Below are 25913 nucleotides of genomic sequence, written 5' to 3'. Positions count from 1 at the left end.
CATAGAAAATGGGAAATATCTACTTTCCGGGAAAGTTGGTTATCTACTTTCCCGAAAAGTAGATTATCTACATTTCGGGAAAGTAGATTATCGACTTTTTGGGGAAGTAGATTACCGACTTTTGGGGGAAATATTACCGAATTTTCCGAAGTAGATTATCATAGAAAACGGGAAATTTGCATCACAGAAAATGGGAAATATCTACTTCCTGGGAAAGTTGGTTATCTACTTATCATAGAAAACGGGAACTTTGTAACATAGAAAATGGGAAATATCTACTTTCTGGGAAAGTTGGTTATCTACTTATCATAGAAAACGGGAAATTTGTATCATAGAAAATGGGAAATATCTACTTTCCGGGAAAGTTGGTTATCTACTTTCCCGAAAAGTAGATTATCTACATTTCGGGAAAGTAGATTATCGACTTTTTGGGGAAGTAGATTACTGACTTTTGGGGGAAATATTACCGAATTTTCCAAAGTAGATTATCATAGAAAACGGGAAATTTGCATCACAGAAAATGGGAAATATCTACTTTCTGGGAAAGTTGGTTATCTACTTATCATAGAAAACGGGAAATTTGTAACATAGAAAATGGGAAATATCTACTTTCTGGGAAAGTAGATTATCGACTTTTCGGGGAAGTAGATTACCGACTTTTGGGGGAAATATTACCGAATTTTCCGAAGTAGATTATCATAGAAAACGGGAAATTTGCATCACAGAAAATGGGAAATATCTACTTTCTGGGAAAGTTGGTTATCTACTTATCATAGAAAACGGGAAATTTGTATCATAGAAAATGGGAAATATCTACTTTCCGGGAAAGTTGGTCATCTACTTTCCCGAAAAGTAGATTATCTACATTTCGGGAAAGTAGATTATCGACTTTTTGGGGAAGTAGATTACCGACTTTTGGGGGAAATATTACCGAATTTTCCAAAGTAGATTATCATAGAAAACGGGAAATTTGCATCACAGAAAATGGGAAATATCTAGTTAATGGAAAAGTTGGTTATCTACTTATCATAGAAAACGGGAAATTTGTATCATAGAAAATGGGAAATATCTACTTTCTGGGAAAGTTGGTTATCTACTTTTCGGGGAAGTAGATTACCGACTTTTGGGGAAATATTACCTAATTTTTCGAAGTAGATTATCATAGAAAACGGGAAATTTGCATCACAGAAAATGGGAAATATCTACTTTCTGGAAAAGTTGGTTATCTACTTATAGAAAACGGGAAATTTGTATCATAGAAAATGGGAAATATCTACTTTCTGGGAAAGTTGGTTATCTACTTTCCCGAAAAGTAGATTATCTACATTTCGGGAAAGTAGATTATCGACTTTTTGGGGAAGTAGATTACCGACTTTTGGGGGAAATATTACCGAATTTACCAAAGTAGATTATCATAGAAAACGGGAAATTTGCATCACAGAAAATGGGAAATATCTACTTTCTGGGAAAGTTGGTTATCTACTTATCATAGAAAACGGGAAATTTGTATCATAGAAAATGGGAAATATCTACTTTCTGGGAAAGTTGGTTATCTACTTTTCGGGGAAGTAGATTACCGACTTTTGGGGAAATATTACCTAATTTTTCGAAGTAGATTATCATAGAAAACGGGAAATTTGCATCACAGAAAATGGGAAATATCTAGTTAATGGAAAAGTTGGTTATCTACTTATCATAGAAAACGGGAAATTTGTATCATAGAAAATGGGAAATATCTACTTTCTTGGAAAGTTGGTTATCTACTTTCCCAAAAAGTAGATTATCTACTTTTCGGGAAAGTAGATTATCGACTTTTCGGGGAAGTAGATTACCGACTTTTGGGGAAATATTACCTAATTTTTCGAAGTAGATTGTCATAGAAAACGGGAAATTAGTATCACAGAAAATGGGAAATATCTACTTTCCCGAAATGGAGATTATCTACTTTTTGGGAAAGTAGATCATCGAATTTTCGGGGAAGTAGATTATCGACTTTTGGGGAAATATTACCTAATTTTCCGAAGTAGATTGTCATAGAAAACGGTAAATTAGTATCACAGAAAATGGGAATTATTTACTTTCTGGGAAAGTTGGTTATCTACTTTCCTAAAAAGTAGATTATCGACTTTTTGTGATAGTAGATTATCGACTTTTGGAGAAATATTACCTATTTTTCCGAAGTAGATTGTCACAGAAAACGGGAAATAAGTATAACAGATAATGGGAAATATCTACTTGCTGGGAAAGTTGGTTATCTACTTATCATAGAAAACGGGAAATTTTTAACATAGAAAATGGGAAATATCTACTTTCTGGGAAAGTTGGTTATCTACTTTCCCAAAAAGTAGATTATCTACTTTTCGGGAAGTAGATTATTGACTTTTCGGGGAAGTAGATTATCGATTTTTTTGGAAAATATTACCAAATTTTCCGAAGTAGATTATCATAGAAAACGGGAAATTTGCATCACAGAAAATGGGAAATATCTACTTGCTGGGAAAGTTGGTTATCTACTTATCATAGAAACCGGAAAATTTTTAACAGAAAATGGGAAATATCTACTTTCCCAAAAAGTAGATAATCTACTTTTTGGGAAAGAAGATTATTGAATTTTCGGGGAAGTAGATTATCGACTTTTGGGGAAATATTACCTAATTTTCCGAAGTAGATTGTCATGGAAAACGGGAAATTAGTATCACAGAAAATGGGAAATATCTACTTTCTGGGAAAGTTGGTTATCTACTTTCCTAAAAAGTAGATTATCTACTTTTCGGTAACGTAGATTATCTACTTTACGGGAAAGTAGATTATCGACTTTTTTGGAAATTATTACCGAATTTTCCGAAGTAGATTCTCATTGAAAACGGGAAATTAGTATCACAGAAAAAGGGAAATATCTACTTTCCGGGAAAGTTGGTTATCTACTTTAAATAGAAAACGGGAAATTTTTATCATAGAAAATGGGAAATATCTACTTTCCGGGAAAGTTGGTTATCTACTTTCCCGAAAAGTAGATTATCTAGTATATGCAATCGCTTAATGGCCCCTTATAATGCTGTTTTGGAAAGTAATCAATTATTCAGGAATGTATCTAGGGTATTACTGTATATCTGTATTACTTAAAGTGCACACTTATATTGTCCAATAACTAAAATTGTTAAATTAGGGGCTTAAATAATTAAAAGATCATTAAATTAATACTATACTGCTACTCACACAATCCATGGCTTTCTGCATTAGTTATAACTATGGTCACACTTCAACCAATCATGTCAAATGAGATTTCACTGGGTTTTTTTCGCAATTTTTTTTATGGGATTGTGTGTTCATGTAACTGAATAAAAAAAAAAGCTCACACATACACTAGCCATCTCCCCTTTAGCTGGAATAATTGGTGCAGAGCTCGTTCAGGGATGAGAGATTTTGGAGTAACTTCGTCGACAACTTTCAAACAATATATAACATTAGCCAATTGCAGCATGCTAGTCTACGGCTCAAGTTACCCAAACTGTCTTCTCACCCAGCATGTGAGGTCGTGCAGAGCATGATACAATCTTTCATAACCCCTGGAATTTCTTCAAAAATTGCATATTATTACATTCTCAGAATTTGTCACCAGACCCAGAAGAAAAAATATAAATAAATAAATTAGAGATATTATCCAGAATTTTCACTGAATTTTTCTGGAAATTATGGCTGATTTTCAACTTCAGAAACTCGTTTGCAGACCCGGAAGTGCAAAAATTTTCCGGAAAAAGTCCAGGATGATATAAATTCTGGCTATTAAAGAGTTCTGGGGATCAGGGATTCTGGCTAATGGGGAAATTACTGTATCTACCCAGGTTTACGAGTTAAAAATAACCATAACGTAACATATAGTTCACATGTGTGGAACTTATATAAATTTCTCTACTCGGTCCGGGAATTACTTGGCGCTCATTTTATATAATTTGTTCCAGAACATTGTAATTTTTTTTAGTGTTCTGGATGCCAGATAAATGGTTCCATACATGTATATGCATATTGTCGAGGTATTTAGGTTCAACTAGGCAATGCAGTGTGTGAGTTGCCTGATCCTGCCTTCGTTATAAATTGGAATTTCAAGGTCAATCCCTCATTTTAGAGTATCATTTTAAGAGAATTGGCAGGAAGACAGTTTTATTCTTGTCTAATGCTTTTTGGGGCACAAAATTTTCATAAAAGTAAGATATTTTACTTCTATTTCATCCTCTGGGGTGCAGCAGCTAAGTGGATACAGCTCTCGCCTCCTGTCCTAAGAGTCGCTGGTTTGCGCCTAGGGCACCCCCAGTTCACCCAACTGTGAGTGGGCACCTAACTTTGTAGTTAGGGAAGGGAGGGCAGGCAAGTGCAGTACTGCCAAGCTGCCTTCTTTTGCACCAAAGGCTTACTAAACAGTGTGCTGTACCCGTCAGGGATGGGGTATTTGCATTCTTTATGCCTGTAATTTTTATATCACTTCGTTATACGTTTTCTCATGAATAATGATTGACTTTAACATTAAAGTCTTTATCGCTTAAAAATGCCTGACCTATTACCTTGCGTTTTACCAGATGTGGTCAAAATTTAGATTTTGCTGAAATTTCATAGAGGGAATTCTTGACTTACTGATTAAGAATGTAGGTGAAATTTTTTAATTTAAGTAATTGGTATTAATTAATGACCCTTGAAATAATTGCAACACATTTAGAATACAGCAATATAGTAAGATGAATGCAGCAGTAATTAGTAACTAAAAATACTATTTATTCTGACCTTTTTATATTCACAGTGGAGAGTGAATCAGTTGATACTGCAACTCCCAACAAGGAGAGTAGTGAAGATGGTCCTGAAGAAGAGCCCCCATCTGTACCTAGCTCTCCATCAGGTGTTAATCGTCGCACCTCGGTTCTTTTCACAAAAAAGGCTGGAGCCTTGTTTAAGGTTGGTAGCCTAGTGATGAAGTTGTACTTTGTATGGTTTAGAAAGTTACATTTACCCATACAGTATTATCTTTGCATCAACACCACTCCATTCCAACTAAAGCCTCAGTCTCAAGAAACCAAGAAACTTAAAATGCCCATCTTCCCCAAACATACTTTGAGTAAACAGTGACAGAAATATTCAAATACTGTACAGATAACCTTTCTTGTATGAAAGCTCTTTTTATGTCATTTTGCATAAGCATAGTGTATAAATTGCAGACATAATTCTCAATTTATGAAAACAAATTACCAATAATGAAATTGTTGAAATTATATTTCATGCCACACTGCTTGAAAATTTTTTCATATTTTGTTTAAAGATGGCGATGGCTCAGTGGCATCATGAATAGTCAGCAATGAAGTGTGCCGCTGCACACTCATGATATATATAACAATAATAATAATAATTAACAGTTTATTGAAAGAGCATGGCAGCCAGAAGGCTGAAAATATAGTTACATAATTGGGGAATGGGTCTCTTGATTGACAAATAATATACAAGTAACATAAGTGAAACAAATATGATATATAATAACCAGGTGGGGAGAAGGTCATACTAAAGGGCATTTCAATATAGTGACTGCAAAAAGGTAAGACTGAGTGGGAGTGAATACACTGATTGATTACAAGTCATTGATAATTTTACAATGGTTGGGATTGGGCTGTTCTTATAGCGATCAGTACGTGCTCGTATGGGCTAGATGCGGTTGTGGCGTCGAACAACAATTCTCGGACGAGGGATCTCAGGTGGGAGTAGAGTGTGTGTGATTATTTTAAATACCAAATGACACGAGTACAGCATGCCCTGACAATTCGCAGATTTTTAATACGTGGACCCTGATTATTTGTGGATGACACCCTGGATGTACCCAAGGATGTCTGAGGGTAGTTTTAAAGTTGGTGGCATTTTCGCGGCCGGGACAGGGAGCCATTCGTTCTAGAGACAGTGATTTCTTTTACCTGCACACACAAAACACATACAAATAAATATTAATGGGAAAATCCTCTCACAGATAATCAGAAACAAGACAACAAAATGTAGAAAAAATATCAACTCCGTGCTTTGTTATTAAAGTTAACTTTAATAACAAAGCACCGAGTTGACTTGAGGGTAGACTCAAATTTTTCTACATTTTGTTGTCTTGTTTCTGATTATTCGTGAGAGGATTTTCCCAATGCAGTACAGGGAAAAGAAATAATTGTTCTAAGGGCAAACACAAAGGAACACGGTATATATTTCTTTGCACATGAGTAAAAATGTAAAGCCCCACGTAAGCAAATGTTTTTCACGGATTTAGCTATTCGCAGCCATTTTAAGGACCCAATCCCCGCGAATTTTATGGGCATGCTGTATAAGGCATGATAAATATTTGTAATTGGGATAAATGATACAGATGCCCATGAAGAGGGCGTAGAGACAGCCAGGACAATCTCTAGTATTTCCCTGAATGTTATACTTATTTAAACAGTATATTAAATATAATTTTCAACAGTATAGTACTGTGTGTGGTGGGATGCAATCCTAGACAAGGTTCTTGAAACTCCAGGGCACGAGCAGTAGATATATTCAATAAGTAGTACAAGACTTGGCAGGATAGCCGACCGATACAGAAGCAGGAGCGAGCACAAGGGAATCCGTGTCGTAGGCAGGCCGAAGCCGATCTGAGGGAAGTTAGCTAGCTAGGCAAGGAGAGTTGCTAGACATTACTAGGACAATAAATGAGGTCTTCTAGTTACTCGACTAGCGCGGTACAGACATAGTACATCGGTACATGGTAAGTGAACATAGGCATTAGACATAAGCATAGATATCAAACATGCTATAATAATATGTAGTAATACAGACATGTGAATAAATGGTACAATGAATGGTAACAGAGTCTTGGCGTCAGGCGTGTTCACATATCTTGGTATTTACATATCTATACACTGTGCTTACATTATTATTTGATGGAAATGGTTGGTGCATTTTTATCATGCTCGAGAGGGGAAAAGTTGCACTTCAGTATTAAGGTCAGCATATTGCGTGGTAATCTTCAGTAACTTTTTTCAGAAACCTGACAACTCCTCCCCACAGAAGCGGATATCTCGTCAACGTCGTGGATCAGAGGGCACCCAGGGAACTAACAGTGATGCAGAGATTCAGTCGCCAGAGAAGAATGCTAAATCCATTCGCAAGAAGAAAGGCCCATCAATGGTTAGTCATCAACTTTGGAATGAACTTTGAGATTTCGATATATACAATATATATATATATATATACAGTATATATACAGTATATAATATATTTATGACATTAGAAAAAACTCCCTAAGGCTGTCCACATGACCACCTTTCAGTTATAAATTTGGTGCTGTAGGGTAAATTAGGAGAGAACAACTATTATGTGGAAATGAAGTGTACGGGAATATAGATCAGGGTCGACTCAGGTGAGAAGATAATATTGAGAGAATAGGGAGAGAGGAAGACCAGGACATCCAGGAAGTAGCAGTGTGCTTGAATGACTAGAAAGCAGATTGAATTTGGGGGTTGGAAGCTCAGTTGAAGTAAAGTTGTGTGAAATAAAGGGTAAACCAAATAGGTATTTGTGGCCTTGTGTTATATTGGCAGCACCATAGCTGAACACATCCTTGCACTATAATGTGTTTTTTCCCAGCTGAGAAAAGATGCCCTGCCACCTCCTCAAGAGTTACAGTTGATTGGCTGTTTCAAATCTGTCCGATTTCGTCCTGAAGTAATGATGTATTTCTAAATGAGTTTATTCGTAATCATTGGGATGACCGTTTCTGACGAGAAATATATTTACCTAAATTATATAAAGATACTACATACATTCATTATTTCAAACAGGAGCACGTAGGAAGTTTATCAGAAATCTTATACATGAATTCACTGTTAAACTCTGGTAACAAATTCATGCTTTCGGAGGACACATTTAATATATACCTATTTTTACCCACAATAAGGCATACTGTACTAAGACAAATTACGTATCAGTAAAACTACATTATGCAAAAACGAACATTTTAAAAGATCAGAATCACACTAAAATATAAAGTTGTTCACAGTTATATTTCCCGCCTCTGCTGACAGTTGTTCGCTAGAGTAGCCAAGTCTGTCATACTCATCCACCAATTTTCAGGGGCTGTGTAATATTTCAGTGATTCTGATCTTTTATAATGTTAGGTTTTGCATAATGTAGTTTTACTGATATGTAATTTGTCTTAGTATGTCTTATTGTGGGTAAAAATAGGTATATATTAAATGCGTCCTCCAAAAGCATGAATTTGTTACCAGAGTTTAACAGTCAATTCATGTATAAGATTTCTAGTAACCTAAATTGTGTACTATAGTATGAATATTTCCCGACATCTTACAAAATAAATTTTTCTCTCAAAATTTTTGGTGTTGATTTTTATATTTTCTTGTTTCCTATGTGGTTGTCAGCATATAATGGATCATGCGCACCTACACTGATTTATTTGTATATATTTAGTGATATCCCCATTAGCCGGAACAATTGGTGCAGAGCACTTCCGAGGATGAGATATTTCTGGCTAACCAGACGACTTTCTCAAACCCGGAAAAATTCCTTATCCCCAGAACCTTTTCCGGTTACTGGGACAAGTTTCCAAGTGTTTAAACTAGACAATTTGCACAGACGGACATTAGCCCACTTCCCCAGAACGTTTCTGGGTACTGGTGATGTTTTTCTTGAGTCTAAACTACCGGAGTCTGTAAATACAGTTCTTTACTATAATAACCCAGAATAGTTTATCTAAAAGTTTGGTTAAATAAATATATTTAAAAATGAAAAATCTATAGAATATGGGCATCAAAGAAGCTGTGTGTTACAGTAAAAACTTATTTTTCACTCCCATGGAGCTGTGGTGGTTAGTGGGTCTCGTGTAACTGACCTGACCTGACACAATGTCAGGTGGGGGGAGGATCTCATATTAGTGACCTGCTAATGGTATGTCAGGTCACCTTTTCTTGGGTGGGGGATTAGTGGGTCTCATGACCAGAAGACGTCTTGAATAAACACGAATCCTAAAGTATTTTTTAGGGAGATTGTGATAAGTATAAGTGAGCAAAGTTGTATCCCTTCAACATTACATTATCTATATATATAAAACAAAGAAGCCTGTCTATGTGTCCGCACGAGAATCTCGGAAACTACTTTACCGATCTGTAGTGATGATGGATGGTGTTATATGTAGTGATGATGGATGGTGTTATATGTAGTGATGATGGATGATGTTGTATGTAGTGATGATGGATGTTGTTATATGTAGTGATGATGGGTGGTGTTATATGTAGTGATGATGGATGGTGTTATATGTAGTGATGATGGATGGTGTTATATGTAGTGATGATGGATGATGTTATATGTGGTGATGATTGGTGGTGTTATATGTAGTGATGATTAGACAATAAAATAATAACAGTTTAATGTTAAAAAAATATACTTTGCTCAATTGCAATTAAATACCAGGTAGTGACGTGTCCTCCTAATATTACTTAAGTAATTATGAGATGTTTTAATTGCCTGTATGTTGACCTAGGTTAAAAGCAAAGCGTCGCATTCTGGATTGAACAAAAATATACTTTGCTGCACTGTTGTAGTGAAAAATATGGTGGAACTTACATACACCGTTAATGAACTATTGATGGAATAAGAAGTTTTGGGGACTGAACAGTGAGACAATGTGGAGCCTCCCAGAGGGTGGCATCTTACCGTGGCCTAACGAAAGAGCTGGCGTGTCTGCTAGTAACATATATATATATAGATATCTGCTTTTCAGAAAAGTAGATTATAGAAAATGGGAAATTCTGACAGAAAACGGGAAATTTTTTAATGGAAACGGAAAGTTTTTATCATAGAAAACAGGAATTATCTACTTTTCAGTTAAGTAGATTACATAATTTTTCAAAAATTAGATAGTCATAGAAAACGGCCATTTTATTATAGAAAATGGGAATTTTTTTATCATAGAAAATGGGAAATATCTACTTTCTGGGAAAGCTGGTTATCTACTTTCCTGAAAAGTAGATTATCTACTTTCCCAAAAAGTAAATTATCTACATTTTGAGAAAGTAGATTATCAACTTTTCCGCAAAGTAGATTATCGACTTCTTTTTTAAAATATTTCCGAATTTTCCGAAGTAGATTATCATAGAAAATGTGAAATTTGTATCACAGAAAATGGGAAATATCTACTTGCTGGGAAAGTTAGTTTTCTATTTATCATAGAAAACAGGAAATTTGTATTATAGAAAGTAGGAAATATCTACTTTCCGGGAAAGTTGGTTATCTACTTTCCCGAAAAGTAGATTATCTACTTTTCGGGAAAGTAGAATATCGACTTTTCGGGAAAGTAGATTATCGACTTTTTGGGAAATATTACCGAATTTTACAAGGTAGATTATCATAGCAAAAGGGAAATTTGTATCACAGAAAATGGGAAATATCTACTTGCTGGGAAAGTTGGTTTTCTATTATAATAGGAAACAGGAAATTTGTATCATAGAAAATGTGAAATATCTACTTTCCGGGAAAGTTGGTTATCTACTTTCCCGAAATGTAGATAATCTACTTTTCAGGAAAGTAGATAACCAACTTTCCCGGAAAGTAGATATTTCCCATTTTCTATGATACAAATTTCCCGTTTTCTATGACCAGTAGATAACCAACTTTCCCAGAAAGTAGATATTTCCCATTTTCTGTGATGCAAATTTCCCGTTTTCTATGACAATCTACTTCGGAAAATTCGGTAATATTTCCCCCAAAAGTCGGTAATCTACTTCCCCAAAAAGTCGATAATCTACTTTCTCGAAAAGTAGATAATCTACTTTTCGGGAAGTAGATAACCAACTTTCCCAGAAAGTAGATATTTCCCATTTTCTATGATACAAATATCCCGTTTTCTATGATAAGTAGATAACCAACTTTCCCAGAAAGAAGATATTTCCCATTTTCTGTGATGCAAACTTCCCATTTTCTATGACAATCTACTTCGGAAAATTCGGTAATATTTTCCCCAAAAGTCGGTAATCTACTTTCTCGAAAAGTAGATAATCTACTTTTCGGGAAAGTAGATAACCAACTTTCCCAGAAAGTAGATATTTCCCATTTTCTGTGATGCAAATTTCCCGTTTTCTATGATAATCTACTTCGGAAAATTCGGTAATATGTCCCCCAAAAGTCGGTAATCTACTTCCCCAAAAAGTCGATAATCTGCTTTCTCGAAAAGTAGATAATCTACTTTTCGGGAAAGTAGATAACCAACTTTCCCGGAAAGTAGATATTTCCCATTTTCTATGATACAAATTTCCCGTTTTCTATGATCAGTAGATAACCAACTTTCCCAGAAAGTAGATATTTCCCATTTTCTGTGATGCAAATTTCCCGTTTTCTATGATAATCTACTTCGGAAAATTCGGTAATATTTCGCCCAAAAGTCGGTAATCTACCTCCCCAAAAAGTCGATAATCTACTTTCTCGAAAAGTAGATAATCTACTTTTCGGGAAAGTAGATAACCAACTTTCCCGGAAAGTAGATATTTCCCATTTTCTATGATACAAATTTCCCGTTTTCTATGATCAGTAGATAACCAACTTTCCCAGAAAGTAGATATTTCCCATTTTCTGTGATGCAAATTTCCCGTTTTCTATGATAATCTACTTTGGAAAATTCGGTAATATTTCCCCCAAAATTCGGTAATCTACTTCCCCAAAAAGTCGATAATCTACTTTCTCGAAAAGTAGATAATCTACTTTTCGGGAAAGTAGATAACCAACTTTCCCGGAAAGTAGATATTTCCCATTTTCTATGATACAAATTTCCCGTTTTCTATGATAAGTAGATAACCAACTTTCCCAGAAAGTAGATATTTCCCATTTTCTGTGATGCAAATTTCCCGTTTTCTATGATAATCTACTTCGGAAAATTCGGTAATATTTCCCCCAAAAGTCGGTAATCTACCTCCCCAAAAAGTCGATAATCTACTTTCCCGAAAAGTAGATAATCTACTTTTCGGGAAAGTAGATAACCAACTTTCCCGGAAAGTAGATATTTCCCATTTTCTATGATACAAATTTCCCGTTTTCTATGATCAGTAGATAACCAACTTTCCCAGAAAGTAGATATTTCCCATTTTCTGTGATGCAAATTTCCCGTTTTCTATGATAATCTACTTCGGAAAATTCGGTAATATTTCCCCCAAAATTCGGTAATCTACTTCCCCAAAAAGTCGATAATCTACTTTCTCGAAAAGTAGATAATCTACTTTTCGGGAAAGTAGATAACCAACTTTCCCGGAAAGTAGATATTTCCCATTTTCTATGATACAAATTTCCCGTTTTCTATGATAAGTAGATAACCAACTTTCCCAGAAAGTAGATATTTCCCATTTTCTGTGATACAAATTTCCCGTTTTCTATGATAATCTACTTCGGAAAATTCGGTAATATTTCCCCAAAAGTCGGTAATCTACTTCCCCAAAAAGTCGATAATCTACTTTCCCGAAAAGTAGATAATCTACTTTTCGGGAAAGTAGATAACCAACTTTCCCAGAAAGTAGATATTTCCCATTTTCTATGATACAAATTTCCCGTTTTCTATGATAAGTAGATAACCAACTTTCCCAGAAAGTAGATATTTCCCATTTTCTGTGATGCAAATTTCCCGTTTTCTATGATAATCTACTTCGGAAAATTCGGTAATATTTCCCCCAAAAGTCGGTAATCTACTTCCCCAAAAAGTCGATAATCTACTTTCTCGAAAAGTAGATAATCTACTTTTCGGGAAAGTAGATAACCAACTTTCCCGGAAAGTAGATATTTCCCATTTTCTATGATACAAATTTCCCGTTTTCTATGATCAGTAGATAACCAACTTTCCCAGAAAGTAGATATTTCCCATTTTCTGTGATGCAAATTTCCCGTTTTCTATGATAATCTACTTCGGAAAATTCGGTAATATTTCCCCCAAAAGTCGGTAATCTACTTCCCCAAAAAGTCGATAATCTACTTTCTCGAAAAGTAGATAATCTACTTTTCGGGAAAGTAGATAACCAACTTTCCCGGAAAGTAGATATTTCCCATTTTCTATGATACAAATTTCCCGTTTTCTATGATCAGTAGATAACCAACTTTCCCAGAAAGTAGATATTTCCCATTTTCTGTGATGCAAATTTCCCGTTTTCTATGATAATCTACTTCGGAAAATTCGGTAATATTTCCCCCAAAATTCGGTAATCTACTTCCCCAAAAAGTCGATAATCTACTTTCTCGAAAAGTAGATAATCTACTTTTCGGGAAAGTAGATAACCAACTTTCCCGGAAAGTAGATATTTCCCATTTTCTATGATACAAATTTCCCGTTTTCTATGATCAGTAGATAACCAACTTTCCCAGAAAGTAGATATTTCCCATTTTCTGTGATGCAAATTTCCCGTTTTCTATGATAATCTACTTTGGAAAATTCGGTAATATTTCCCCCAAAATCGGTAATCTACTTCCCCAAAAAGTCGATAATCTACTTTCTCGAAAAGTAGATAATCTACTTTTCGGGAAAGTAGATAACCAACTTTCCCGGAAAGTAGATATTTCCCATTTTCTATGATACAAATTTCCCGTTTTCTATGATAAGTAGATAACCAACTTTCCCAGAAAGTAGATATTTCCCATTTTCTGTGATGCAAATTTCCCGTTTTCTATGATAATCTACTTCGGAAAATTCGGTAATATTTCCCCCAAAAGTCTGTAATCTACTTCCCCAAAAAGTCGATAATCTACTTTCCCGAAAAGTAGATAATCTACTTTTCGGGAAAGTAGATAACCAACTTTCCCGGAAAGTAGATATTTCCCATTTTCTATGATACAAATTTCCCGTTTTCTATGATCAGTAGATAACCAACTTTCCCAGAAAGTAGATATTTCCCATTTTCTGTGATGCAAATTTCCCGTTTTCTATGATAATCTACTTCGGAAAATTCGGTAATATTTCCCCCAAAAGTCGGTAATCTACTTCCCCAAAAAGTCGATAATCTACTTTCTCGAAAAGTAGATTATCTACTTTTCGGGAAAGTAGATAACCAACTTTCCCAGAAAGTAGATATTTCCCATTTTCTGTGATACAAATTTCCCGTTTTCTATGATAAACTACTTCGTAAAATTCGGTAATATTACCCCCAAAAGTCGGTAATCTACTTCCCCGAAAAGTCCATTGTAAAGGCCAGGGACTTAGGGATAGAAATCCCTTACCAGCCTAATGAGGATCTTATAAAAGGAAAGTCAAGAACCATGGTTTTCTGAGGGATAACAAACAACCGTTTGAGATTGACATCTCTTTACTATAAAAATATAACATAAAACTGACACCATTCAACAAACAATTACAGGAGTCAAACAATTATGAGAATCAACAATTAATGCAGTCAAACAGTTAATGGAATCAAACAATGGAATCAAATATTTCCTGGGAGTCAACACTTGATGGAATCAAACAATTAATGGGAGTCAGCAAATAGTGGAATCAAACAATGGGAGTCAGTAATTAATGGAATCAAACATCCAATAGAATCAAACAATGAACAGATATTTCCTACGGCAGTGGCCCTGGGTTAGGTTCTGAAAAGCGGTGATCCACTCTCAGGGGGGAGGGGAGGTCAAGTCAGCTTCCTGCGAGGTCTTGCTACACTGGAGAAACGCCAGGGCACAGATGGTGGAAGAAGTGGCGATGACATGGCTGCCGCAGTAGTAGCCGGGGTAGGTGTCCGGAGATCGACAGTCGATTTGTGAAAGTCTGGAGAAACAGCCCACGAGTCCAGGATCTATGATGAGATCACAACCAGAATTTGGCGAACAGCAGGGGTGTCTGTAATGACGGCTGGGTAGAATCTGCCGGTGTCACTGGTAGCAGCGACCTTCTCACCTCCGTCTAACCCCCAAGTGGGGGTAGCGAGCCAGCAAACGAGCGACGGCAACCATCTTCCTGCTCGTTACCGCCCTTACACAGCTCCCCCAACAAAATTTACTGGAAAGTAGATTAAAACTTAAGATTAGTACACAAAGCATAATCATCTTACAACAAATGCTTAAAATCACATAGCAAAATAAAGAAGGGTCACATAAAGGAATAGGTGGTAACTTGATGTCCAAAACGTAAGGCCGTATGAAGGAACTGCACGTGGGATCCACTTCCTTCCAGGTTTAAGTTTGGGCCTATTTCCAGTCGTAGAGGATTCTTCTATCTTGTCAGGTGTTATCAGCAACTGGCACCCAAGATCAACAGAGTCTGGCGCCCGAACTTCAGAGGAACTCTTGCAGGGTAGTGCCTCGACTGACTCCAGCTTGGGAACGTCAAGGGCACGAGCAATGTGGGTCCTGCAATTATATTTCCTTAACAGATTAGCTTGATGTAATTTAGGCTTCTTAGAGGAAGGGGGTGAGAACAGTCCAACAAAATCTATGGCTACCCAAGAAAATGGTTCTGCAATGACGCTGGCACTGATCACAACTCCTACAAAAAGCTCTAATAACCGCTCCTATACCTGGCCACTAAAACTGATCAGCAACCTTCCTATAAGTTTTCCTACTAGAACAGTGACTTGCTAGAGGGCTCTTGTGAGCTACAGAGAGAATGTTACTACGACAAACAGCAGGGACAAGTAAAAACCTACCTACTTTGGCTGGTCGCTTGGATGACACACAAGACCTGTGTAACAGATCATTAATAGAAACAAACTTGTAAACAGACCCATCTCTAACCTGATCCTCCTCCCCGGAAGTCACCTTCTCCCTTACCAGTGTCAGAGTGGTACACGAGGCTTGAAGCTTGGCGAACTCCTTGGGCGTCACAGTCAGTGGCAACAAATTCGGCAGAACCAGGGGATGCAGTCGTTTCACCTTCGCCGACCATGTCTCCACAGCTAGGACCTTTGCTGGAGGCGTGGTGGCGTGTAAAGGTGGCGAGGAGATGTCGTCAGGTGGCGAGTCGTTGTCAGCAGGTGGCAAGGAGGGTAGTCCTGGTGGCGGGGAGACTGGTACTGGTGGTGAGGAGAGTTTTAAAGGTTCCGGGTCGTTAGGGTCACGGACACCAGGAACATTACCAATGAGAACACTAGCGAATTTTATAGGAGCTCTTACCACATTAGACCAACCAGTGAAGTAGGGGCAACGCAGGTAGCACCTAACAACAGGGAACTGGTCAACACGACTTAAATAATCGGCGACACTAACCTTCGAGCAGCTGGAGATGTCAGCATCAGGCAGGGCTTCCTCAGACAATAATGCAGAGCAACCAGTGTCCCTGATGAAAGTAGATGCCCTTGACCCATTTATTGTTCTGCCGACACAATAACGGGGCAGCTCCTGTCTTCCAAACAGAATCCGACCTTGTAGCTGGGCTGATGAGTGTCAGTAGATTTGAAGGTGAGGGGATTCCTGGGACAGCGAGAACGAATGTGCCCTTCTTCCCCGCAGTTGTGACACCGCACGGCTGGTGAGCTACTCCTCTGTACTCCTGGGGATGGTTCCTCGGAAGACGGAGGCTTCGCAATCTTCACTACAGGAGGGGAAGACTTACGGTAGGCGTTGCGAGCTGAGGCCCAGTTGTCAGCAAAATGTACAGCTTCTCTAAGCGTCGCTGGCTGGTGCTCCTTGATGAAAATTCTCAAGTCTGGAGGTAGAGAAGACAAAAACTGATCTAATGTCATGAAGTTAGAGAGACACTCAAAGATGTCCTCAACCTCTGACGCCTCTAGCCATTGTTGAAACAAACGACCCAAGTGAATCGAAAACTGCTGGTACGTTTCTCCTGCTCTAATCTTCGTTCTGCGGAAATCAACACGATAACCATCAGAACTCCACCCAACAACGGCGACTAGAAAAGGTACAGAAAAGAGCCTGCAGAATCATGCTCGGCTCAGAATAGTCAGGCTACATCAACGCTCTCTCCACCCTGGAAATGCCATCCCTCAGTGACCTCCACCACCAAGCACTGGAAAGGTTTGGCAGCCAACTAATGCACCACCCTCATCATCGCCACCTCCTGCCACCGGCAGCCCCCCACCCACCTCGCACAATCCGCCACTACAACAAAATTCAGCCCATAAGAGCCCGCACCGATAGATATAAGAATAGCATCATCCACCTATTGTTAAAATAATAAACAACTCCTGATTTATGTACTGTACAGCCCTGTAAATGTATCCAACGCATATTATATTATTATGTCTAAATCAAATGTAAGCCTGTATATTTTCAGCCACCGGCTGCAACTCTATTAATAAACCGTTTATTATTATTATTATTATTAAGTCTTGTTAAATCCTCGCAAGAGAGCTTGCTTCAACAAAAAGTAATCTCTAGTGATGTCGGCAGACAGGGACGTGTAAATCTCTACCGGTTTACCACTCAGTAGGCTACCCAACCTTACAGCATAGCTATCTGGGTCCACACCAAGCAGCTCGGCTACCCGTTCAAACCTAACAAGGTAGGAGGCGGTGTCTTCTCCTTCACGATACACAGGCAAGCTGGGTTTTACCACATTGTCTTGTATATGGCCAGAGGATTCTGGTCTACTTGAAGCATTAATCCTAGCTAGTTCTAGGTCCTTTTCTGTCTGCAACTTAGCTAATTCGAACACTCTTTCACTGTTACGTTCTTCTCTTTCTGACATTCCTCTCTCTCGGCATTCTGTTGCGTGATCACATACCGACCAATCTCAGCACCTGTCAGACCCAAAGTATTTATTTAGTGGCTCAATCAAACCAATAAATGATTTGATCCGACTGGAGGAAACCTTGTTTCGCACCCAGCTCAGTTAAATCACCTCAGGGAAAAGAACCGCACCAGGTGAAATAACAACAAAATGCTCTGACAGTATCCACAGTGCATCCCAACCAACACTAATTAACTTCCCTAGCACAAGGGAGAGCAACAAAATTAGCAGAACAGAAGGAAGGGATAAGCACCGAACAACACTTACTTCCAGACCACTGACAGCAAAGCAGCGCGCACATGGAGACTTACAACAAACACAGTAACGAATGTTAGCCCTCAGAAACCAAGGTCAGAGACAATCCTGGCAAGGTTGCCACTTGTAAAGGGCTGGAACTTAGGGATAGAAATCCCTTACCAGCCTAATCAGGATCTTATAAAAGTTAAGTCAAGAACCATGGTTTTACGAGGAATAACAAACAACCGTTTGAGATTGACATCTCTTTACTATAAAAATATAACATAAAACTCTGACACCACTCAACAAACATCAAATAAATACGGGAGTCAAACAATTATGAGAATCAACAATTAATGCAGTCAAACAGTTAATGGAAGTCCAACAATTAATAGAATCAAACAATTAATGGAGTCAAATATTTCCTGGGAGTCAACAATTGATGGAATCAAACAATTAATGGGAGTCAGCAATTAATGGAATCAAACAATTAATTGGAGTCAGCAATTAATGGAATCAAACAATGAACAGATATTTCCTACGGCAGCGGCCCTAGGGAAGGTTCTGAAAAGCGGTGATCCACTCTCAGGAGAGGAGGTCAAGTAAGCTTCCTGCGAGGTCTTGCTACACTAGAGAAACGCCAGGGCACAGATGGTGGAAGAAGTGGCGATGACATGGCTGCCGCGGTAGTAGCCGGGGTAGGTGTCCGGAGATTGACAGTCGATTTGTGAAGGCCTGGAGAAACAGCCCACGAGTCCAGGACCTATGATGAGATCACAACCAGAATTTGACGAACAGCGGGGAGGTGTCTGTATTGACAGCTGGGTAGAATCTGCCGGTGTCACTGGTAGCAGCGACCTTCTCACCTCCGTCTAACCCCCCCAAGTGGGGGTTGCGAGCCAGCAAACGAGCGAGTGACGGCAATCATCTTCCTGCTCGTTACCGCCCTTACATCAATAATCTACTTTCCCGAAAAGTAGATAATCTACTTTTTGGGAAGTAGATAACCAACTTTCCCAGAAAGTAGATATTTCCCATTTTCTGTGATACAAATTTCCTGTTTTCTATGACAATCTACTTCAGAAAATTAGGTAATATTTCCCCAAAAGTCAATAATCTACTTTCCCAAAAAGTAGATAATCTACCTTTCGGGAATGTAGATAACCAACTTTCCCGGAAAGTAGATAGTTCCCATTTTCTATGATAAAAAATTCCCGTTTTCTATAATAAAATTTCCGTTCTCTATGACAATCTAATTTTCAAAAGATTATGTAATCTTCTTTCCTGAAAAGTAGATATTTCCCGTTTTCTATGATAAAAACTTTGTTTCCGTTAAAAAAGTCCCGTTTCCTGTGATAATTTCCCATTTTCTATGATCTACTTTTCTGAAAAGTAGATATATACTGTATATGTTACTAGCAGAAATGCCGCCCTGAGGGCGGCTCTTTCGCTAGGCCATGGTAGGACGCCACCCTCCGGGAGGCTCCACACTGTCTCACTGTTCAATCCCCAAAACTTCTTCTTCCATCAATAGTTCATTAACGGTGTATGTAAGTTCCACCATGTTTTTCACTACAATGGTACAGCAAAGTATATATTTTTAGCATTAAACTGTTATTATTTTATTGTCTAATCATCACTACATATAACACCACCCATCATCACTACATATAACATCATCCATCATCACTACATATAACACCATCCATCATCACTACATATATCACCATCCATCATCACTACATATAACACCACCCATCATCACTACATATAACATCCATCATCACTACATATAACATCATCCATCATCACTACATATAACACCATCCATCATCACTACATATAACACCATCCATCATCACTACAGATCGGTAAAGTAGTTTCCGAGATTCTCGTGCGGACACACAGACAGACTTCTTTGATATATATATATATATATATATATATATATATATATATATATATATATATATATATATATATATATATATATATATATATATATATATATATATATATATATATATATATATATATATATATATATATATATATATATATATATATATATATATATATATATAAGATATATATATATATATATATATATATATATATATATATATATATATATATATATATATATATATATATATATATATATATATATATATATATATATATATATATATATATATATATATATATATATACAGATGTAGGATTCTGTGTGCATTTAACTGAATGAAAAAAAAATATGATGAAAGTTATGTTTATGTACAGTATTCACAATTAGTTGAAAAATAACGATAACATAACTCCTACTTCAGTGCGTGATTTAAATTTTTCCAGGACCCAAATTTTTATAAGCACGGAAAGCTTTCGTAACATGAAATAGTGGTGTCAGTTTAGGAAATTCATATACGTGAATTTTCATGCATCAAACGTTCATATCAAGAGGGATATCTGTATAATATACTATATAAGAGGTGAGGTCAGGCGTTCTCGGGACATCAGATGTCCTTATCTTTGGAAGTGAAAACTAACACATTTAAATGGTAAAATTAGTCTATATTCTTGAGAAAATATATGTGAAGGTCCCATGTTTGAATTTGCATAAATATTAAATTTCAAAACTTTGGTAAGATATTACTTTTTATTTATTTTTTTCTACAGAATGCAAAAACTGGCTCCCTGTCATTCCCAGATGGCATCTCCATCCTAGACCTGTCTGATACGGGAACTCCACCTGCTAAAGATTCTTTCAAAACGTACCGACAAGGAGGAGGTAGGAAACTGTCAAGAGCTGAATTGAGTATTTAATCTTAAGACAGTGGTTATCATCAGTGAAAGTTAGCTGTATGGATGGCAGCCATCGCCTTCAGAAGTTTCATGTTCCTTGCATTCCATATTTGTATAACAGTATTGGGGGGGGGGGTTTAAATACTCCTTTCTTTCTTTTTTCTTTTTCTTTTTTTTTTTTTTAACTAAAAAATTCATGTAAATCTTTTATTTTGTTGACATTATCAAAGGTGGTAGATTTATGAAGATTTAAGAGAACAACTGATTGCACCTCAATGCCAAAAGGTACATTTGCCTCCACATGAATGAACCACAGTCCGAGAGTGTGTGAGGACTTAGGAACAATTTGTGGCAATGCATCTGTATTCAAGGATGAATGAAAAGGTATGAAACAGTGAAATTACCCTGTTTGCATGGCCACACATTAATGCTTTCTTTGTTTATGTTATGCAGCATTGTTGTGTAGCCACGACTGAATGACTAGGGCTGAACTACTGGGAACCAGTAGTTCATGGCCTTGACTACGGCCTTGCATTGCCACATCTCGTACCTATGCCCTCACATACTCCCAAGGGTGTGTGGTACATTCATGTGGAGGCAACTGTACCTTCATCTTTTACCTATAGGTGTAGGGTATTATAGTACAGTAATAGAAGATACCACTGTTTATTATTAGTGATATAAAACAATAATTTTTTACTAACATTAAACTTAACAGTTTTGTAATCTAGAAGATTCTTTCATGTTGTATAGAAAACAAATATGAACAAAGTTTCCTGTGTAAAGCATTATGCATGTCATTAGTACAAATGAAATCTTAAAAAAAGAAAAAAAAAGATTGTTAATCATGATATCCTCGTTAGCCAGAACAATTGGTGCAGAGCACGTCCGGGAATGAGAGATTTCTGGGTAACGAGACGACTCTCTGTCATAAAAAAATCCTTCATTCCCGGAATTTTCTGGGTAATGGAATATTTTCTTGAAAGTTCCAGAAAATGCACCTGACTTTCCTTTTCTCAAACCCAGAAAAAACTTCCCCATCCCCGGAATTTTCCAGGTATCAGAAAAATTTTCTTGTATTTTTCCGGAAAATGTGCCCCTCGGAAAATCGTTCCCAAACCCGTAATTTTCCGGAAAATTACGGCTTTGGGAAAGATTTTCCGAGAAAACTTCTATTCCGGCTATCGGAGAGTTCCGGGTTTGAGGGATTCCAGCTAACGGAGATATTACTATCACTTGTAATGTAGAAAAGGCACCACATATCCATCTTGCATCACACCTCCTGCCACAAATTAGGGTTTTATTACCAATAAATTAGGGAATATAATTCAATTTCAAAAGTCTTAATGTATTACATTTTGAGAAGAGATGTTAGGCCAGTAAAAGTTGTATCACTTTTTAATCCTTTTCACTTTCTGAAAACTTTCCTTTCAATTTTTTATAATTGCTGTAATCCTTAAGGTTTGTTTACATAATTATTTAAATTTTTCCCCAAACAGAAATTCCCCCAGAAACAGATGAAGATACTCATTCTGAATCCAACTCCAGCTTGTCAGACACAGAAGATGACACTGCCTCAGAGACAGACTCGGATGGAGGAGGAAGTGGGAGCGACTCGAGTGCTGAAGGCGATTCTCCAGGTTCAGGCCATACTGGGGACCAAATACCATTGGAGCCTCTAGATTTGGTGTGGGCCAAGTGCCGTGGTTACCCATGGTATCCCGCATTGGTGAGAAAATACTTACTTTTTGAATTAAAAATCCCACACTCACTGAAATTTATATGGTATATTTTCTCCTTTGAGTGAAAATTCTTAAAGTACCCAGGAATCATTCAAAACACTTGATACACCGGACCAATTTGAACAAACCCAGCCTGGAAAAAGCTAATCTACTGTATATGGGGTGGGGATGCATACCTGCTTATCTAAACAGTTGTTGACAATTGTTTCGTAATATAAAGTGTTATATATAAGTACTGGTAGCCAATAATTTGTGGAAAAGTCATTTCAATGTGCTCCTGTGCCTTATGCATAAAAAAAAAAGTGGGACCCCTTTAACACATCTTTATGCCATTTCACCATAATGCCCATATTATTTAGCTTCATTTGGTGGCAGGTTGCTATAGCATTATCATAAAATAATGGACTTTATTGAGAAAAAATATCCCACATTCTAGCCCAGATAAGTCATAGCAGCATATTAAATTCCTGGTCATTGTTTACAAAGCATGAACAGTTATTCGTCCTCACCCTCCCACACCATGTTAACAGTGCTATCCATCTCTCAAATTTCGGACAACAGAACCTTAATCAGCATGTTCAGGACAAATATTGAGCTTTTGAACAAAATTGGTGAGATCAAGATTATGGCTGCAACTGTAAGCCTTACCCTTTAGGATTTTAGGCCCAAAACTCATTTCTCTCAGAATTGAACTTTAATATGTCTTACTACTTAAGTACATCCACATAAACACCATAAAGTGACCTTGAAAAACCATAGTGTGTAATTAGTGAGGAAAGTAATTAAAATGTTTGAGATGTCATTTGGACAAGTAATTTTACAAATATCAACTTGTTCAGGAGCACACTTTTTTAAATTTAATGTCTAATTATTAAAGTACATCAAGAATAACGCATAAACACCAAAAAGTGACCTTGAAAACCCAAAGGTGGCAAGTAATTAGTGTTAGAAAAGTACACTACCTTTAATTATTTCAAAGGTCATTAATTAACAATAATTACTGGAATTTTTAAATTGTGAAGCAAGATCCTTAATCAGCATGTTAAGTAGTACTTTTGTATGCAATATGAACAAAATCTATCGTCTGAACCCAAGGGCCAAAATGCAAAGTGAGGCCTATTTTTGCCTTTAAAATATATTTTTATGGAGAGTGAAAACTAATGTGTGTATACAGTAAAGATAGTCTATATTATAAAGAAAATGTATATAAAGGTGAATTAAACCTTAAGGACACAGCATAATTGACTTTTTAAATATTCTAAATATCTTTAATTATTTCAAAGGTCATTAATTAACACTAATTACTTAAATATTTAAACTGTGGACCCAGATCCTTCATCAGCATAGTATGACCCTAGTGCTGACACACAAGGTATTAACTCGAGCATATTTTTAATGCCAAATGATATATTTGGGGAAGTGTATAAGTAATATCTCCATTAGCCGTAATCCCTCTTAATCGGAACTCCCCGATAGCTGGAACTGAAATTTTCTCGGAAAATTTTTCCCAAAGCCGGAATTTTCCGGAAAATTCCTTTTTTGGAAATGATTTTCTGGGGGACAGATTTTCTGGAAAATTCTGAGTAAAGTTTTCCAGTATTTGTACCTGGAAAATTCCAGAAAAATATGGGGATGGGGAACCTTTACCCGATTATGAGAGATGAAAATCAGGCGCACTTTCTGGAAATTCTGAGAAAAATTTTCCAATACCCGGAAAATTCTGCGGGTGAGGGATTTTTTTTGGGTTAGTTTTGAGAGATGATGTAATGCACAATTTCTGGAAGTTCTGAGAAAATTTTTCCGTTACCCAGAAAATTTTGGAGTCAAGGGATTTTTTTCCGGCTTTGGGAGAGTGGTCTCATTACCCGGAAATCTCTCATTCCCGGAAGTGCTCTGCACCAATTGTTCCGGTTAACGGAGACATCACTGTAAAGATATTCTATATTCTTTTAGAAAATGTATCTAAAGGTTATTTAAGAGTTATGGGCCTAGCATAATTGACTTTAAATATTCTAAATATGTTTAATTATTTCAAAGGTCATTAATTAACACTTATTACAGGTGCTCCTCTACTTACAAACGCGTTACGTTCCTGAGGCTTGTTTGTAAGTAATTGTTTGTAAGTCCAACTTTACTCTTGTAAATACCAAACATATTTTAAAAAAATTAAAAGATTATGGATATTTAGTACAGCTATACCTTTTAAAACAGCCTTAAAACCTGGCTCACTCTTCTCCTCTTCGGTAATGTTTGTTCTATCTGGAATTTTCTTCAAAATAATCCAGTCTCATCCACATTAAACACCTGTTCTGGCAGGTAACCCCCCTCAGTGATGATGTTTGTATCTCTGAAAGTTTGTAAGTTGAACGTTCATAAGTAGAGGAGCACCTGTAATTGATTTTTTAAATTGTTAACCCATATCCGTAATCAGCATGTAAAGTACCTGTAGTACGTTTTTGTTAAATCTGAACAAAATCCATGGTATGACCCCAAGTATGTATTTTTGACATCAAATGAAATTTTTTGGGGAAAATGAAGACTAATGTGTTTATATAGTAGAGAGTGTCTATAATTTAAAGACAATGTATATTACAGTGATTTAAAACATACGGGCAAAGCAGGGTTGGCAAAAACCACCGTAAAAAAAAAAAGTTTTTTAATGCTACAGGTCCACAATCCCTTATCCAAAACCCTTGGGGCCAGATGTGTTTCGGAATTCGGAATTTTTCAGATATCAGAACGGTAGTACTGTACATATGCCGTATATTATGGTAACACCCTAGCGGGGTCTGTGGCAGCACCCGGTAAGCAAACACATTAATATTTCTGCAACGAACCTTATGAATATTCACACTGAGTGGGATAAATAAAGACTATAAATAGTATTACAGTACAGGTTATTTGTACAGTAAAGTAAAGCCACTAATGGCAAAGAAAAAGGCGAGATGGACTGGGAACGCCAAAGTATACGTGTGCACTCAAGGAAACAGTGTCTTTTATCTTAAGAATATGTACAAAAGTTTCATCACTGTTTATTACTGAATATGTATTTGATTGAATTAATGTTTATATATGCAAAATGAACAGTACAATTCATTAATAATACGTAGAATATTAAAACACACACGAGGAGACGAGACGGCATTGTTTTTGACAGCATTTACACCCGTGACGATGGTTCTCCAAAAGAAACTGAAGAAGATAAGACCCTGGTTGTAGCTGTAGTAAAATTAATGTAATAAATTTTATATACACCACTGACAAGAAAGCTGCCTTACAGACTTCCAAATTATATCAGAACCGTGACAGCTCGATTTTTAGCCACTGAATGTCAATTTTATAAATAATCCATAGATGGCAAAATTCACCCTTGCCTCATTGTCAGCCTGGAATTCTGCCATTTCGAGGACAAAAGAGCCACA

General features: G+C 36.8%; 2 protein-coding genes across 5 annotated transcripts in view; one reads left to right on the top strand and one right to left on the bottom strand.

Annotated features, from left to right (window-relative positions):
* The window catches only part of LOC121854276 (bromodomain-containing protein 1-like), a 93981-nt gene that overhangs the window by 57872 nt on the left and 10196 nt on the right, over nucleotides 1-25913 (top strand). For 2 of the 3 annotated variants that reach the window (XM_042348832.1, XM_042348831.1), the window contains exons 22-25: nucleotides 4790-4941; nucleotides 7036-7179; nucleotides 20624-20735; nucleotides 22249-22478. In XM_042348832.1, coding sequence (XP_042204766.1) covers nucleotides 4790-4941; nucleotides 7036-7179; nucleotides 20624-20735; nucleotides 22249-22478 — 638 coding nt within the window. The remainder of the gene's footprint in view (nucleotides 1-4789; nucleotides 4942-7035; nucleotides 7180-20623; nucleotides 20736-22248; nucleotides 22479-25913) is intronic. The other variant, XM_042348833.1, reaches the window with a different exon arrangement.
* LOC121854279 overlaps nucleotides 14937-25913 on the bottom strand; it is a 46152-nt gene continuing 35175 nt past the window's right edge. Inside the window, exon 3 of one of the 2 annotated variants that reach the window (XR_006086523.1) lies at nucleotides 14937-15022. Coding sequence is in view for 1 of the 2 variants with exons in the window: in XM_042348836.1 (XP_042204770.1) it covers nucleotides 16326-16666 (341 nt within the window). In the remaining variant the exon portion in view is untranslated. Of the gene's footprint in view, nucleotides 15023-16282; nucleotides 16667-25913 lie in introns of those variants that run through there. The other variant, XM_042348836.1, reaches the window with a different exon arrangement.

The sequence above is a fragment of the Homarus americanus genome, unplaced genomic scaffold (assembly GCF_018991925.1).
Source record: "Homarus americanus isolate GMGI-L3 unplaced genomic scaffold, GMGI_Hamer_2.0 scaffold54443, whole genome shotgun sequence".
NCBI lineage: Eukaryota > Metazoa > Arthropoda > Malacostraca > Decapoda > Nephropidae > Homarus > Homarus americanus.
This window is presented reverse-complemented; position numbering and strand designations above follow the sequence as displayed.